The following is an 18,907-nucleotide window of genomic DNA, read 5'->3' as shown; positions in this document are numbered from 1 at the left end:
CCGCCGCGCACCCACGTCCGGCTCCACGAACCGCCTTCTCTGAGGGGCCGCTGGGGCGGGCGAGTTGCGCGTGCGCGAGGCTGTGCCGGGGGCGGGCCGGAAAGAGCGCAGCTGCTGGAATTTCGGGGACCGCGACGCCGGGGAGGAGCCTTGGGCCACGCGACTGGATTGGGGCGTGGAGAACGGCTTTCCAGGCTCTTCCCATCCGGGGAGCCTAACGGGCGTGGGGAGCAGCGCGAGGAGGCTGCGGCGGGTTGCTCGTAATGGAAGGGAAATTGGGGGAAAACCCCCACCAGGCTCCAACAGAAGACGGGACAGAGGACCTGAACAACAGAAAAAACAAAGTGCGCACGAGAAAAACGTTCCCCTCAGTAGTGGACAAAGGTAAATAAAGGGACCCCCCCCCCAACCCCTGTCCCCTGTTAGATCTGTTGGCTTTTTAGCCAACGGCCTTTTCTCTTGTCTGCCATTTAATAGTTGCAAATTGAGCACTGACGGCGGCGTTCTGTCTCCATAACAACGCAGTGATGGTAGGTAACCATTTCAAATTGCGTTGTAGTAGGGACAAAAAATGCCCACCATAATGGGAAGAACATCATTAAAATTTAAGTTGGTATTCTGCATCTTTGAATGTCTTACTATTTTCTGTGATTTTATTTTCTGCTTTTCTATAAACCTCCCTCTTTAAAAAATGTATCTTAAACATGCATTTTTGGTCATCAGAAGAGGAAAATGAATTGAGGGAGGGTGAAGGCTTTTCTCAAATTTGGCAAAAATGGAGTTTTCATTTCATCTCCTGCACAAGAGCATCTCGTTGAAAGTTATCCAAGAGCAAGCGCGTAAGGATTTTGTGAGCCTCTTCATATTGAGATGATTTTACGAAAACTAGAGTTAGAGAAAGGATAGTAACAAAGAAAGGGCACAGGACGCATTTTCAAAGTTAAAGCTGGCTGTATAGTATGTGTCCCAACCTCCTGCCATTGTACAAGGAGTGAAATCCGAGTTTTTGATGGTCTTGAGTATTCCTAACTAAAAATCTTAGGCCCAAAAATAAGATTAATAGAAAAGTTAAAGAAACATGAGTTAAGTTAATATATATTTCTTTGACCATCATACAGTTTGAAATTGTGCAAAATATAGAGGATCATGAGCTTTTATTACAGTCTTCTGTTTGTCTCCCAAAGCAACCACCCCAGGAACATCACAGAAGCAGCTATTTCTTTGAAAAGAGGCTAGAGCTTTCCTCAAAACAGGTTTTGAAGAAAAGTGTTTCTAAATTTGGATATGTAATAGACTACACTGATTTTGAACATTTATAGAAATATGGTGAGGGGTCTTCAAAAAATTTATGAAAATATTTGTATTATCTTTTAATTCTACTTTTCCACAGACTTTTTGAAGTACTTTTGTATATGGACACATGGTCGTCCTTAACCCATGCAAAAAATGTTCGAATAGTAACAAACTAGGCAACTGAAGTTTTTTGAATGTCTTTTTTTTTTTTTTTTAAATAGCGTAAGGCCTAAAATTTCTTTTCTGTAAATAATACATATTCATTGGGTTGGCCAGTTAGCTGAGCTGGTTATAGAGCACAGTGTTAAAGCACCAAGGTCAAAGGTTTGGATTCCCATACCAGCCAGCTGGCAAAAAAAAAAAAAAAACTTATGGTAAATAAAGTCATGGATAATCATTGTTAGTATTGTAGCACCTTTTTAAAGATTACACTGTGTACTTACATATTGATGTAAGTGGTTCTGTGTCCGTCTTTATTGTTACTTAATACATGTTTTCAAAAGTATTTGTTATGAGAAAATACTATGTAATATGGAGTAAAAATTAAAAGATACAACACATTTGTATTACAATCCTGCTTGCTTTTTATACATGTGCTTTACCCACATATAGTATATAAATAAGGAAAATAAGAAAAATGAAAAAATACAAAGAATTCTCCATGTTATGTATGTATATTTTACTCCCCTGGCCACGTTTGTGAATAGAGTTGAGCCGTTTGGATGTACTATGAGATGAAAATGCCACTGGAGTTAGACTTCAGGAATCTGGATCTGAGTTGGCCACAGTGTGACCTTGAGCAAGCTACTTAACTTCTTAGACTCAGTTTCCAAATCTAAAAGAGGATTAATTATCCTACTTCACAGTGTGTTGTGAGAATTAAATGAACTTAGAAATGTGAAAGTGTTTCGCACCTGGCACACAGTAGGCCCTCTGTTATTATTTCCTGAATTCCTTCTGTCTGAAATTCAGGGTTTTCTCCACTAGATGGTGATGGTAGATAAATAAGTGAATAAACCATGCCAGTGATGACCTTTCAAAAATCACCCCTCCTCTTATTTTGCTTTGCTAACCAAATTTAAACTTTCTTTTTGAATCAGTGTAAATACAAATAAATTTAAACTCTATTACAAGGTTACGGGAGATGAAATCAATGTAAACAAAAATTTAGACTTAATTTTTCTCACTGCTAATTGTTTTCATCTGGCCTTGGTGGTTTACTTTGATCTGTTTAACCATCTTCTTCTTGTCCTCCTTTCTCAGAGTCAGAATGTGGATGATGGATTTAGTGGTGACTCAAATAGACTCCTTGTTCAGTGACTACAGCTAGAGTCTCTGCATGGCTGCAGTGCCCAAGCACAGGTGTACCATAAGCCTTCTAGTGTTACCAAGTCTGTGGGCATCATCTTGCACCCTCATATTCATACCCAAGGTGTGTTGGACCCTGGAATCCAGTTGATCCCACATGACGTCATCCCTGCCGTCTTTAGTCACCTTTCTGAAAGTTAGCCCTGGGGTCATCTGGTTCCTCTCCCCTAACCCAACCTCATGCTCCTTTTCTTTCCTGACTTTCTCCTGCAGCCTCTGGAACCTATGCCACATTTCTCACTAAGTTTACACTAATACATTTTATACATTTTCTTGCTATTATAAGTAGGACCTTTTAATTGCTCTGTTTGCTTACTGGTTTCTTTTAGTATAAAAAGAAGTGCCTTGATTTTTATTAGTTTCTTTCATGTTTGGCCTTTTTTGTGAACTCTACTAGTTTTAAGTGATTTTCTATTGATACTTGTAGTATAATAAAGAATATATCTGATCTTTGTCCCTGGCTTCTGGCATAGATTTTCAGAATCCCTTGGGATTTCCTGAGTGATCGGAGTCCTTTTTTATGCTAATGAGGTGACTCCTGTTGGGCCCCTAGGGTTGGAGCTTGGAGCCAGCCAAATCTCTAGGGAGCAGTTGGGGACTGGAACTTGAGTTTAGTCATGTATCCAATGACTTAATTAATCATGCGTACATAATGAAAGCCTAATAAGAGCTTCCCGGTTGTGAACTCACTGATGTGCTGGGAGGGTGGCGTGCCTGGATTCCAAGAGCAGAGAGCATGGACGCTCTGTGTCTGGCGGCCTCCCAGGCCTCGCCCTGTGTGTCTCCTTTATAATAAAACTTTAGTTAAGTGTAGTGCTTTCAGTGAGTTCTGAGAGTTCTAATGAATTAGCCTGAAGGGTCATGGGAACCCCTGAATTGTAGCTTTTTGGTCAGAAGTGTGACTGGTTCCTGAGAGTTGTGGCTGGTGTCTGTAGTGGGGGCTATCCTGTGGAGGACTTTGCCTTTAGCCAGTGGGGTCTGGCATTAACTCTGGGTGGTTTAATGTCAGAATTGCATTATAGGACACCCAGTGGTGTCCGAATAATACTTTTACCTCTTCCATTCAAATACTAGGTATTGTTCGATTATTGGAGAAAGCAGGTCTCTTTATCTTATAAAGAGGAATGTGAAGTGACATTTGACAAAATTGTACTTCGATCACTGATTTTAAAAAACCTCTAGTAAAGTAGAAAAACAATCTCCTTAACACAGTTTTATTTTTTGCATCAAACCAGCAGCCATCACTATGTTTAATGGTGAAAAACACTAAAGATAGTTTTCATAAACTCTTGACCTTTGCATTATCCCTGCACGTCATGCATCTCACCATGGAGTACCTTCCCAGATCCCCACTGTGTCTGGGATACTATTTACCTTTCAGCCTAGAGATGTCCTTGTTAGCCTTCCCTGACCATCCAGACTGGTTTGGGGTGTCCTTAGCCATATGCTTGTTTGACACCCTGTGCTGTGGATTGATTGAATTGTGTCCCCAAAGTTCATATATTAGAAGCTTAATTCCCACTGTAGCTGCTGAGGGTGGGAAATCCTATTATCGTAATTGAAAGTTGGGGCATTGAAGAGGTGATTAGATTGTAGGACCATGCCATAGTAAATGGATTAAGAATGGTGGTCATGCCCATGGTTCTGAGGGCTTTAAAAGAAGAGTACATGAGAGGTTAGTCTCTCTTTGCTCCTCCATTTTCTGCCATGTGAGACACCTGGGTCACTGTCGCCACCACCAAGACCTTCACCACCAGATGGGTTTCCTGGACTTTGGACTTCCTAGCCTCTGAAACTGTAAACAATAAATTTTGTTTTCTTACAAATTACTCAGTTCCATGTGTTTTGTTATAAGCAACAGAAAGGGATTAATACACTTTGTCTACCCCTTGTAACTGTTACCTTGCTGTATTAGGTAGTTGCTAGTTTCCATGTGTGTTTCCACTCCTCCTGCCAACCTCCATTAGAGGATAGAGATTTTCACCTTGCACCCTCAGTGCCAGGCACTGTGCCTGACATGTAGTGGACACTTGGATGTGCTTTAATAGAATCAGTGAGTGAAACAACCAGACATGCTTAAAATGTAGGCTTAATTCATTTCTCCTAAGGCTTATGTTTGGAGCATTCTGTTTCTTCTGGGGAAACCACCTAAATGGGGCTTTTAGTTATGAAAAATTTAGATGAAAATTTTCTGTTGATTCAGAGATATTTTGAGAACCTTTCCAAAAAGAGAAAAAGAGAACATTTTTGGAACTGAGAATAAAATTGTCATGTAGGAAGAATGGAGAGTTGAGAGACGGATTTTAGTTGAGGAAAGAAGAGAAGGTAGAGAAGGCCGTGGCATCTGGTACCTTCTTGTTCATTGATCTGGATTTGAAACCCAGTGGTGAGAGGGCTGAAGACCAGGAGACAAACGAGCCATTCATGGGAGACTGGGCGTAAATAGTGTTGCTTCAGGATCTAGAAGACCTAGCAGCACTGCGTTGAAGATGAGGCCATATTCTGCAGCTCTACTCTGAGCTCCAGGAGCACCTGCTGGGTGGGTCTTGACCAGCAGCCTTCACTAAGTGAGGGTGACAGAAACCTGCGGGCGCACATGAGGGCTGCAGCCAACAGAATGGTGTGCAGCACAGGTAAGCACCTCTTTGAGGAATTCCCAGAAATAAGTAGGGTCTACGTTGGGAGCTGCTAAGTGAGTGCTTGGTAGAATGGAGTTAGTATAAAGGAGAATCTCAGAGACATTGTTAAGGCATTCAGAACTAATAGAGACATGAACGAATGGTGTCAAAATCTGAACATCCAGAAGAGAAAAAATGAACCTTCACCTCTATCTTATACCACGTGCAAAAATGAATTAAAGATGGGTCACAGGCCTTACTGTAACAGCTGATGCTATAAAGCTTCCACAAGCAAACATAGAAGAATATGTTCATGGCTTTGGGGCAGGTGATTTCTTAGAGTGGACACAAATAGCATTAACTATGAAAAAAGATAAATTTGACTCATCAAAACTTAAAAATACCTGCTTCTCAAAAGACAAACCACACACTGAGAGAAAATATTTGTAGTGCATATATCTGCACTGGACTTGTATCCAGAATACATTAGAACAGAAAAGACAGCCCAGAAACAAACATGGGCATTTGATACATAGCAAAGGTAGTCCTGCAAATTAGTGAGAAAAGGATAGACTTTTCATGAAATGATGCTGAAAAAATACATTTAAAAAATTGAACCTATTTTATATTGTAAGAAGTAAAATCATCTAAATATGAAAGGCAAATTATAAAGTATTATAAAATAATATAGAATAATTTCTTTATGATCTCGGTGTGGAGAAGGGAGGAAGGGTTTCTTTAAAAGATATAAAAAGATACTAGCCATAAAGGAAAAAATGTCTTACATAAAAATGAAGAGCTTCTATTTATTTATCAAATGATATCACAAAAAAGTGAAAACAAAGCACAGAGAGGGATGACACATCTGTAACACATTACTGTCAAGCACAGTATTTAGTATGTTTATTTTAAAAAGCCTACATAGCAATCAGAAAAATGATAGAAAATTTAATCAAAAAATGAATAAAGAACTTAAATATTTACTTTATAAAAGACAAAGATTGAATGTCCAATATGTATGTCAATGAGAAAGTCCTCAACCCTTTAGTAATCAGATAAATGTAATTTAAATAAAAAATGATATATTATTGTACACCCACTAGATTAGCAAAAATTAAAGTATTGTTAAAGATAGTAGAGCAACAGGAGCCTTTCTAGGTTGCTGGTGGGAGTATATATTGGTATGTACATTTAAATATACATCATGCGTACACAATATGTTCATAGCAGCTCCATTTATTTTGAAAATAAGCAAAATTTCCATCAATAGTAGAATAAATGCATAAATTTTATAATATTTATACAACAGAATATTACATAATAATGAAAACTAGCAGACAGCTATACACCCTATACACAGCAATATAATGAACCAAAGACAATTTTGACTGGAAAATAAAAACCAAGACACAAAATAATACAAACGGTATGAATACATACACAAATCCCAAACTGGCAAAACAAAGCTATATATTTAGAGTGCACATGTAAGTAGTAAAACTGCAAAGAAAATCAAGGAAATTATTACAAAAAAATTCAGATTAGTAATTCAAGAGGGGGAGGACACAGGAATAGGATTTGGGGTGTTGGCAATATTTTAGTTCGTTACTTGATGGTGTCTTTATGGGTGCTTATAATTATTTTTTAAACCATGCTTATAGTTTTACATATTTTCCACATGTATATTTCCCAATGAAAGAACAAAAATATTTTGACAGTAGCTGATCTTGCAGTGTGTATTAAGAAAAGAGATACTCGGGAATATTTTTTCTCTTTAGAATCCAAACTAAATTTTTCAGATGGTAATCTTTTTTTTAATGAGATTTGATAAAAATTGATAACAATAATAATACCAATAATAACATAAAGGCTGCCACTTACCAAGTCCCTCTGATGCATCAACTACTTTTATCTCATTTCTTATCCCTCAACAGCTCTGTAAAGTAAATGTTGTTATCCTCGTTTAGCAGATGAGAAAAACTGAGGCTCAGGAAGACTGAGCAACTGTTCTGAATTTACATGGGTAGTGAATCTCAAATTCAAATCTAGGCTGTCTTCAATTCCCACGAGTTTTCCATTAGGCTAGTCTCTGTATTGTAGCATTTATAAATAAATATATTTTAATGACAGCCTTTCATATCAGAAAGGAAGCACATGTTTATTTTAGAAAAATTGGTAACGCCAGAAAAACACAAACTATATTTGGCGTTAGCAATCTTATCTATTTTTCTAGTTCTGTATCTATCTGTATTATCATGCATCTGTATATTAGTAATGTATTTTATTTTAGTCAAAGTTGAGATCATACTGTTTATCCTCATACTATTCTATAATCTGCACTTTCCCCCCTAACTATAACATTGATTTTTTATATTGTTAAATATTCGACACATGACTAATGGAAGCATAGGTTTCTTTTTTATGGAAGTACCGTATCTGGTCAACCAACTGTTGTACTTAGGTTCTATTTCAGTGTTTTAAATGTAACCATGAATGTCATGATGTTATCTTCAAAGGTAATATTTTGTGTACAGTTCTATTCCTTTGAGGTAAAATTCTTAGAAATGCAATGGTGGCATCAAAGGGCATGGTCAATTGCCTTCCATAAAGATTAGAGCAATGTACATTGCTACGAGCAGTGCATGACAGCGTCCATCTGCCCTGTCCTCCCAGGCTTCATACACACTGGAAACGTGTTCTGGTAAGAACTGGGACTTACAATGCCTTTTGTCATTTTATCATCTGCAGTGGTCTTTTTTGCCCCTAAATTTTCCAATACTTTTGAGCATATAGAATAAATGCTAACAACCTTTTATGAACCATTACATAATAGACCAATTTATTTTCTACCTAAAAATACTGCTTTGCCTTTAATAGGATATAACATATCCCTAAGAGCACATGAAATTTTCACCCAGCTCCCCATCAGCCATTTATATGCTACATAATGCAGTAATGCAGTGTTTTTCTCTGTGGAAAATTCCTCCTCGGAACCTTGCATTCTTGGGAAAAGCAGGCCGACATTTGATCAGAAGAGCATGACTCGGGCTTTGCACTCCTGTAATTTCATGCCTTGTTACTATCAAAAGCTTTTCTAGCTTCTGAGATCCCCCTCCAATTTAGAAAGTAGGAAAGCATTCCTAAGAATGCAATATAAATATACTCTTCCTCCTGTTCCTAAAACTAAAACATGGTGATTCATGCTGTAGGATGAAATTTTTAAAAATTGGGCATAAACTCTCTCAGACTTTCCCCAATTGTTTAGAGTGGATAGTCTCAACAGTAACATGATTTTTACCTTGCAGCAAGCATTTTATTTTGCTCTTTTATTTTTAGGCTTAAAGAATCAATGGGCGGGAGATTCATATGGAGAATGGGGTAGGGGCAGAAAGAATTGTATGGTTTGGGTTGGAATTAGAAATATGAGTATAAACTCATAGTTTAAAAAATATATATATTTTCTAGCTCTGTCCACCGAAGGGACTAGAAGCAAAGAACACTCCCAATGCCCAGGTCTTGATTTCTAAATATCATTCTTCTCTAAAAGGAACCTGGGCTCCTTGAAGAAATGGTAGATCCTAGAAATAGGGCAGAAAAAGTACAGAAAGTAAGGAAGTGCTTAAAAAATAATAGTGACATGTCAAAAGTACTTAGGAGCTGGCTTGAAGGTGCTCACACTGGCCAAATCTGGGACACTTTGAGCATCAATATGAAGACTGTTGGGAGTGTACTTTAAAAAAAAAAAAAATCCGTGAGCTTATACTGATACAAAAAAAGGGAGGGGTTCAGGATGGGGATGGAAATTCTTTATAGAAGAATACCAGCTAACAAATGTAGAAGAGAGGTAGAATTAGAAAATCACTATTTCATAGTCACTGTGATAATTTATTCAGGCAAGAATAGATACTAAAAACACGGGGTGGTGGATTGTTGGAAAACAAGATACAAATTCCTACAAGTTACTTATCAATTATGAAGAGGAAAGAGTAACTTCACATTGGAGAAAACTGACACCTTGTTCCCTCTGAAATATCACACATGTTGTTATCTAGACATACATTAACTTAGTGACACATATTTACATTTTACAAAAAAGTGAAAAGGGATATAATTAGAGGGACAGTTAATGCAACCACTACAGAAGTAATGAACTAAAACATTATTTGATATTTCTAAAAGAGATTAATTTTTAAGTGACTGCATATTTTTATCTAGCTTTTTTAAGCCCTCCTATTTTATCTTCATTTCTTATTGCACAATATTAAGCAACTTACTGTCACTTGTAAATTCTAAGGGTCTGATATCAAACTGGGCTGTAAACATTTTGTAACATCATTATACTCTTTGCTCAAAGTATCCTATCTTCAAGCAGAAAATAAGAGACAGCAGTTATTTTTAAATTACCATTAATTTTCTATTGATTACAAAATCTTATAGTACGTGGTATTCTTGCCAGAAGAAGACAAGTGTGAGAGTCTTAATTCCCTTCCACTCACCATTTCCCCTTCCTTTTCTTTGGCCCCAGGTGACCCAGCAAGTTGGGTATAATTTTTGTCTCCTTGGATGCCAGCCTTGGTCACCTGGAACAGCTGGTTCAAACTGTTTAGTAGTACTTTTTTTCTTCTTTTAACAAGCTTACTTTTTATTAATCACATTATTCGGCTCTTTTTTCTTAATGACATTATTGAAGTATAATTTACATGTCGTAAAATTCACCCCTCTTAAGCATGCAATTCAGCGATATTTTAAGACATTTAATGAGTTGTACAGTCATCTGCCACAACACAGCATCTTAATCCTCATCTCTACTTCCAGCCCCGGGCAACCAACAGTCTAATTTCCATGTCAATAGATTTGCCTTTTCTGGACATAACATACAAATGGAATCATATAGTATGTGGTCTTTGGTTCTGGCTTTTTCATTTAACACAGTGTTTTTGTTCATCCACGTTGTAGCAAATATCAGTATTTTATTCCTTTTTGTTGCTGAGTAACATTCCATTACCACACTATGTTTTCCCTTTCACCAAACCAAGTCATGGGTGTTTAGGTTGTTTCCAGTTTGGGCTACTGTGAATAATGCTGCTATGAACATTCCTGCACAAAGATTTGTGTGTTCATACGTTTTCCTTTCTCTTGGGGTAGGCACCTAGTAGAAGAATTGCTAAGTCATATGGGAAATAACTTTTTAGAAATGGCTAAACTTTTCCAAAATACCTGAACCATTTCACATTCCCATCAGCATGTCCAATGAGGGTTCCAGTTTTTCCACATCCTCATAAACATTTGCTTTTCTTTCTCTGTCTTTTTTATAATAGCTCTTCTAGTGGGTGTGAAATGCTGTTTCCTTGTGATTTTAACTTGCGTCTCCCTGATGTCTAATTTTGAACATTTAAAAATATGCTTATTAACCATTTGTATATGTTCTTTGGTGAGAGTATTTTCAAATCTTTTGTACGTTTTTTAAATTGGGATGTTTGTCATCCTATTTTTGAGTTGTAAGAGTTTGTTGTATATTCTGAATACAGGACCTTTATCAAATATGTGATTTCACAGTGTTTTCTTCAAGTCTGTAGCTGGTTTGTTTATTTTCCTAATGGTGTCTTTTGAAGAGCAAACGTTTTGGATTTTAATGAAGTCCAATTTATCAAATTTTGCTTTTATAGATTGTACTCAGTAGTGCTTTCTAAAAGGAAGAAAATTTATTTATAATGTGGATAACAGGGATGCAGTAGCTTTTCATTTGCATTTTGGTATTTGGGATGATTGCTCTACTTTTGTGCGTAAATGTTGAAGAGGTCTTGTTGTTCTGGAAGCATGCATAATGCTGTGTGCACATAGAAACTACTACCATTATCCAGCCTGGTTTGAGTGCCAACCAGTAGACAGAGCTGTCGGTGATTCACCTTTGTGTGGCCCCTTTGAAAGCACAGTCTCTTACTCAGCTAATGGAAATGATTGTTTTTCATGGCTCTGTGAAATGCTGTTTTCCTGATGTTAATTTTTCTTTTTTTAAAGACGTCTAACTCCAAAATATCATGGAAATACTGGGAAAGTATTGCTGGGCCTGCTCATAGCCTTACTAATGAATTTTTCCAGGCGTACGAGCATCTTTAAGGCATTCAGAACATTCCGTGGGATCCTGAGGCTAGGTGGATAGACCATAATGAGTACGCATGTATCACCTGTTTTTTTTGTGGTCAAGTGTTGTACCAGGCTGCTTGTCTTCTCTGTCATCAGAAGCTGGGAACAGGGTGACTTAGCAGAACCAGACTACTGTTACCTTTTAGAAGACAAGTAGCATGGATTCTTTTAATCAACTTGTTTTTGAGAACAAATATACACAAAGATCATTTCCTCTCATGATTAATCAATAAGTATTTATTGAGTACGTATCGTGCACGGAAATATCTACATGTGGATGACTTCCAAATTTATATCTCCGATCTACACCCCTCCCCTGAACTCTAGATTTCTTTCTCCACAACCTATTCAACTTGAATGTTTAATGGGCTTGCCAAAAACTGAACTCCTGATCTTTCCCCCCAAGTTTGCCCGTCCCATGGCCTTCTCCATCTCAGTTAATGTCAACTCTGTCCTTTCAGTGCTCAGGAGAAAACTTGTAAAGTCATCCTTGTCTACTGTCTGTCTTTCATACCCCATGTCCAATCCATCACAAATGCTATTGGTTCTAATAGTAATGTGGAATCCTGCATGGGATTCTGAAACAGAAAAGAGACATTGGGGGGAAAAAACCAATAAAATGAAATACTGATTTCAGTTAATAATAATGTATCAACATTGGTGCATTAATGGTGACAAATGTACCATACCAACATAAGATGTTAAAAATAGGGGAAACGTAGTGCAGGGTATAGGGAAACTCTCTGAACTATCTTTACACCTTTTCTGTAGGTCTAAAACTACTCTAAAATAAAAAGTTTATTTGCGGAAAAGCAAAAGATTCTGTGGCCTCTGGCTCACTAGAGACTCTGGCTGGTTTCCTGAAGCTGAGGGAATGGAAAGTGTGGTTTTGCTGTTTTGGTGGTGTGGAGGATTGGTTGAATCAAAGCAGGCCACACACATTTTTCTTCTGGGGGTGGGATTTGTCACCTTATCAGTACTTTTACACAATTTAATTATACCAATAAAAAAACTGACCATAAGACAGTTCAGTCTTTTCATAATAATTTTGTCAGATAATTTATGTTTCACATGTCTGTAAGTTCTCTAATCTCGGAAAAATACTGAAGTTTTGTTCCTTAAAAAGATTTTTCTATAATTCTTTAAGTGCTACTTAAAATAGAAGCATGTATTTTTATTTTGTATGGAATACATTGATCTGAATTAAAAATAAGAACTTAGAAAAAAGGTGAGAGAGCGCTAGTGGCTGGTGTTGGGGTGGGGTGTAAAGGGGTCAATAAAGGTTCCACATAAGAGGTGACAACCAGCTGGGCCCTGAAGAATTGTAGGGTTATCTATAATGCTGATTCCTGTTCTGAGCAATCAAGGTTTTATGCCGCTTAAATCTAGGAATGCACTACTGTTACAATTGGGCAGGTGGTTTGTTTCCACACTAACTCCTTTTTCTTGGTCTGTGGCAGAAAACTAGGGGGAAGTCACAGTGTTGCTTACTTGTAAGGAGAGTTCATGAAAAATTCATCCCTGTTCTTCATACCTACCTGGATGCCTGTACCTTTGACCTATTCCTAGAGCCGTAAACAGCTGGAGACGTTGCAAATACCTTTAAGGATTGAGAAAGTTAAAGCAAACTTGTGCAAGTGCTTTTGGTAGATCTCCTATATTCCAGTGGGATGTGTTCAAAGTGTAAGATGGGCAAACAGAGGTGGCTGTGGGACTGTCACACTCAGAATCCTCCCAGCTGGGAATAAGCACTTAAATAATCATGAGTTTGAAAGGGGCAGGAGGGCCAGGCATGTGATTGCCAAGGACAAATCCAGCTTTGTAATTTTGATAGTGTTGCCACACTAATGAGAGGGAAAGGTGAAGGTGATATTTCATCGTGTTCCCAGTTCATCCTTTCCTTACCTGACCTCTGAAATGGAGCCATGGGCCTTGAAAAGCCTGGTGTCTAAAATTAATATTCTTCCCCATCTGACTAAGAAGGCAACAGCTGAGCAACATGAGATCAAAGACCATATTAGTTTAAACCGGGGCTCAAAGTGGCAGTTGAGAGAGGGAGGATACTTCCTCTCATAGTGACATTTGTCTTCTCAGAAGACTTACACTGACTGAGTAAAGACTTTCACCAGATAATTCCATAGTCAGTTTGAATTCTGCAAAATTTCCCTTTATCTGCTGGAAATTATATACTCTGCACTTGGAGTAGCTCAGACTTGAAGATGTCCTCGTATAAATGGTAATGACTTTAATTTTGTTTATTGTTATAACCTGTCAAATTTCCTTCTTTTCCTTTCTGTGTTGCCTTACATAACAAGTTGTACCAAACTTGAGGTTGAGCTTAACGTTTAATATTTCTTTGCAAAATTGTATGTCGCATCTAAACTTTTGTTTTAATGTGTTAATTTTTATGTGGCTTTCTAATCGAACCTGAGTGCCATCTGCAATTAAACATTATATTTTAATCATAGTTTGCCTTAGAAATAGCCATACGTCTGTTTCTTTATTTTAATGATTTTTTTAGGGCAATTTGAAGGGATGCTGATAATGATCTATAATGTATCTGTAGAGCTCTGGTTGATAGTATTTGCGTTTTGATTCTTTTCAATGTACTAAGCCACTTTTTATGTGGCTAAGTAGAATTTTGTAGAGCATTGAAATTTAAATACTTTGGAACTCAAGGGTATCATTTTACTATACGAGTTGACAAAATGAAAGATAAAATTTCACAGAGAGAATTACAGATGATTTTTAAGTTGAGAAAAAGCTCAAAGAAGCAATTTTCAGGAAATTTCCAGCAGGGGGCCTCACGAGTCAACCATGGGAAACTACCACAATGTCACGTCTCTTTTTATGTCTCTCTCCCTCTCTCCCTATATAGTCAAGTTATGTGTAGCTATATACTTCCATATGTATTTCTAGTATCAAAGCAGTATCATGGATTAGGTTCATTATTTAATTTGTGAAGAAAGTATTTCAAGGGGAGCACAAGGACCCTGAACTCCCTCCCTAGTATGTAGCTGTTCATGAAGTTACAAAGAAAGGTTATCTTCTCCGCTGGAGAGAGCTAGAAGGAAACAAATGTCTTTTAAAAAGTAAACACCAAACGTTTTAAGGTGTAGACAGAGAAGTGCTCTGGAAAAGGACTCCTTTGGTGGAGACCCCTCCCAAGAGGGAGGCAGAATTCCTGGGGGATGCACGAGAGACCCTTGCATGCTAAGTCCTTCCTGCAGGGATGCCAGGAGTAAAACCTGCAATCCAAATTAAACCGAACGATGCTTTTATTCTATATTTAAACTAGCCATTTGATATACATCTTATTGTATGTAATGAGGAAAATATTTACTCACCCACTGAAACTTGACATTGCTTCTTACTGTTTACTTTTGTAGGAAAAGTGAAAACCCTTTTTCCTTTCAATGCTCCAGCGTTGGAAATTTGATATGAATATTAGCATTTCTTTATCTAATTTTGGATCCTCTGTCCAGTTTAAATAGAAGAGACATCCAAATTCTCACTGGTCATTTTCCCAAAAGTCAAATATGTGAATAAGTGAAGAGAATTTTCTTTGTTTCCTTTCTTTACAGTCAAGAGAAAGGAGCACTGCAAAGTCATGACTGTGTCTTGATTTACAAACCGGAGACAGAGGGAGATGAAAACCACAGTTCAGACAGTAGCCTAATCGGATTCACCAGCAAGATGTTAAAAGTGAAGAGGCTGGAAGAAATCAACACGTGCTATAACAGCAACCAGCTGGAGAAAATGACCCTTTTTCAGTGCATGGAAAAGGTTGAAAAAGTGAAATGTTTTCTGGAAGAAAATTCTAGTGAACAGAATTCAAGAATTGGAAAGAACGAGGTAATTAGGCACTAATTTAGTCTCCTAAAAGGTATCGGTTCTATTTTAGCTTTTCTTGCACCGTGGAACTGTTTAACCCTTTTCAAATATTGTCTCATCACTTGTGTGTAGGATTAAGGGAAGTTTATGAATAGGTGAATTTCTATTTTCCTTCACTGAGAATTATGTGTGCGAAATATACGATTGAGTTTGCTAAGTAATTAGGAGGGCTTTGAATATGGATTTCTATCTACAGGCTACTCCACACTGTGGTTAGTGGCTTAGGAGTTACAGAGAGAGCTTGTGGCAACACACATTGAAGAAGAATCCTTTAAAATGATGGATTTGGGCTTGAAATTCACAGAAGCCTGCGAGGGGCACAATTGCGCTGTGGAAGAAGTTTCTAATATTCTCCAGACCTTGAGCTCCTCCCAGGGTAGGTGGCAGTAGAGAAGGGACAAAGCAAGACTTGCTGATGGCATGATGGTGGAACCCTGTGTCCTCCTCTGCACAGAATCAGAGCCCTCAGCCCAATTCCAGATGCTTGTTCTTTGGCAAGTTCCTAAATTCAACCAAGGGGTTGCCTCCTCTGAATAGCGGGATGATAGCTGCTGTGAAAATTAAGTATGATGCTGTGTACAAAGTGCTCGGCCTAGTACTGTCACCATAGTAAGCGTTTAGTAAATGTTAGCCAGCAGCGGTAGCAGCATCAGTTCCCTCTCCTGCCTCAGCTCAGTGAATTCCCGCTCGTCATCCACTGAAGTACAGCTTCTGCTCCAGGGCAGGCCTCGTGGCATTTGGCCCACGCCTTATTCTAGCGCATGTGATTGTTTTGAACGTGTTTATCACCTTTCCCTAGACAGAGTTCCTCAAGGTTGGGACCTTGTGTTACTTGCCCGAGCATTCTCAGTTGCTTTCCCAGTCACTGGCATGTAATAGGCATCCAAAGAATTTGTGGAATGAACAGATCTATTCAAGTGAATTCTGCATTCCGGTTGAGGGCTGGGAGTTATTATCTTTAATAATCAGGGCAAGTGATTCTTATTAGAAAGTTTTGGGAAACATCCTTTTTTGCCTAGTTACTATTATGAAAAACGCTATTCAGGTAGGATGGGCATTTCTAACCACACGATAGACAATGAATTAGACATAGTGTATATAAAAGGCCTAGGAGGCTTTTTATTCTAAGTGAATAAGGAATGACAAAATGTGTTGGAGAAAAGAAATGAGTCAGATTGAAATAGGTATCTTGAGACCTCCATTTTCTCTATAAATTAATATCTTGTTCAGTATAGACCAAAAAGAAATTTCTACAGGCAAAGTCTAGGTGAGACATAAAAGACTTTTTCTTTAGGGCTGTGAAAAGTACAGAGAAATCAACAGAAAGATTTTTTTTCTGTTCATTAATTTCTGTAGGATATGAAACACAAAAATATTCTTTTTGAATAATTTTGAAACCACCAAGTAACTGTAATAGTTTATGTGAATTTGATTATTTTTCATGCACTGTTTTTCTCCAAGTTCTGTGATACAATTTTTATAAATAGGCAACATCTTTAAAGAATGAGATAGTGCTAAGTTGGAACATAAACATTTTAGCGAGAGTTAGTTTTGTGATAACCAACTGCTCCAGAATCTTAGAAATCGATGATGTGGAAGTTTAATATTTTTAGGTTATTTTTGAGGGACAGACAGAATGGTGTGTCTACAAAAACCCTAAAAGATGTAAGCCTCATACCCCTTTATTTCCTGGGCCTCCTGGCTTCAGTCCCGCAGTTTATGCCATGTGGAAGGTAAGAAGGAATGACCAGTAGCTCCGTATTCTCGTTCGATTTCTTTTCTTTTTAACACGAGTCAAACTTCTTATTTGTACATTTCCTGTACTTGGAGCACTCTGTGATGACATTGTTGGCCTGAGGTTCTCTGCCAGAGTCCTTAGCTACCACACAAATGCAACCAACCACCTTACGTGGTTTTCCCTCTCTGTCAGTTGTACAGAGGCCCACCCATTCCCCTAGTGTCTTGTTACCCACCTTAATTAGGTTGACTTGGTGTTCAGCACAAAGGGTCTCCACCAACTTGACATACATAAGCTCGTCACAGTTGAATGCAAGCATGCAGAGATGGGCTTGGCGCTTGTCTAAGGCTTGGCAGCTTTGTGAACTCCACGTGCTAGCCCATCATGGATGAGGGCAGTCATCAGAACCTCTTGTAAAGCAGTATTAACATCCATCACACCTCCAGCAGCAGTGCGTTCCTCGGCCATGGCGGTGGGTTACGGGTGAATCTGAATCTTGAATGCACCCAAGCCTCTACCTCAGCAGGACTTGGTGTTTGCAGGGAAAGAGCCTCATTCAATTTCTTATTTGTGAGAAGGGCTCAGGCCCAGAGATGTCAGCAGTGAATTTCCCTGTTCCTCTCTCTGGCCAAGTGGCGAATGGGTGGGTACACGTGTCGGAGACACAGAGCTCTTCTCTCTGCGTTGGCCAAGGCCACACACTGGAGGTCCCACTTGCTCAGTCAGTGGGTGCCTGAGCAGCCAGCAGTCTTGGCAGGGGTGGGCGAGAGGTCATTCCAGCAGCTCAGATGTCTTCAGGTATGTAGACAGAGCTAAATTAACACGTCTCCATCTTCTGCTAGGGCCGCAATAAATCTTTACAGTAACTCTCTTTTCTCTCCAGGGACTATGAAAAAATGCTTGTCGATTTTCTCCACTTTCTCTCTTTGACTTTCTCTCTTTGAGAAGATTAGTACTGCTAATCCTAGTAGAAATATTCACCACAGTATGCTGAAAAGCATTTACTCTGAATTTCAGACACTCTGGAAATGGAAGCTTTGTTCTGGAAGCTTGCATTACAGTTTCTTTCTAGAAGGATTTTTATTCACCATTCCCAACAGGGGAAACATGGCATATAAATTTAATAATTTATGTCTGTTAAAATAGTTTGGTAAAACTCAGATTCTTTTTCTTTTGCTGCTCTTAACCAGATTTTTCTATTCCGTTTATTTTTCCTCATTGAATTTATTTTTAACTATCTTCTTGTTGAATTTATTAAATACTACACATTCTACTTTTCTTCTTTCTACTTAAGGCTTATTCTTTTAATTTTTCTATTTTCCTTTTTATTCTGTTTTCTCATGACTTTTCTCATTCTATTATTTTCCAAAGGGTGGTCAAAATCACCTGAATTCTACCTATAGTGTAGAATTTTTTAAGTTTTCAGCAGATAACCATATACCATAATAAACCAGATTTAAACATACATAGTATAGTGCTGAAATCAAGTAAAACTACAGCAAAAATTAATCTGACACGTGTAAGTGATGAGCTTAATAGCTACTATGTATATACCATTAAATTATAAATGATAAATGGTTCTCATAACTGTAATTAGTATTACTTTTGTACAACCAAATCCTGAGTTTTTCATTTGCCAGTTCTCTTGTACTTATAGAAACAGCCCTTGTGTTCCGTTTTCCTCAGATTCAATTTACTGTTTAATATAATCTCTCTCCCTTCCTCTTTCTCTCTCTCTCACACACGCACACACACACACTCCTACTTGCTCAAGGAAAGACAAAAGTGCCATATAATGTTCTCAGACAACCATTTGGCTCTGTCTGCTTCTCACTGCCTTCCCCAACATACC

General features: G+C 38.1%; 1 protein-coding gene, 1 long non-coding RNA gene and 1 pseudogene across 5 annotated transcripts in view; 2 read left to right on the top strand and 1 right to left on the bottom strand.

The window, feature by feature from the left end:
• The first annotated feature begins 8 nt into the window (after positions 1–8).
• Positions 9–3,032, top strand: LOC134378309 (uncharacterized). Its single transcript, XR_010023625.1, has 3 exons — positions 9–384; positions 478–530; positions 2,557–3,032. It is a non-coding gene; the product is annotated as an uncharacterized LOC134378309 (long non-coding RNA).
• A 10,432-nt stretch (positions 3,033–13,464) lies between these two features.
• The window catches only part of MYLK4 (myosin light chain kinase family member 4), a 76,252-nt gene continuing 70,809 nt past the window's right edge, over positions 13,465–18,907 (top strand). For all 4 annotated transcript variants that reach the window (XM_063096925.1, XM_063096920.1, XM_063096923.1 and 1 more), the window contains exons 1-2: positions 13,465–13,659; positions 15,008–15,278. In XM_063096925.1, the coding sequence (XP_062952995.1) occupies positions 13,643–13,659; positions 15,008–15,278 (288 nt within the window). In that variant the 5' untranslated portion in view covers positions 13,465–13,642. The remainder of the gene's footprint in view (positions 13,660–15,007; positions 15,279–18,907) is intronic.
• LOC134377657 (small ribosomal subunit protein eS12-like) lies at positions 17,102–17,523 on the bottom strand (annotated as a pseudogene).

This window comes from Cynocephalus volans, chromosome 5 (genome assembly GCF_027409185.1).
Source record: "Cynocephalus volans isolate mCynVol1 chromosome 5, mCynVol1.pri, whole genome shotgun sequence".
NCBI classification, from domain to species: domain Eukaryota; kingdom Metazoa; phylum Chordata; class Mammalia; order Dermoptera; family Cynocephalidae; genus Cynocephalus; species Cynocephalus volans.
This window is presented reverse-complemented; position numbering and strand designations above follow the sequence as displayed.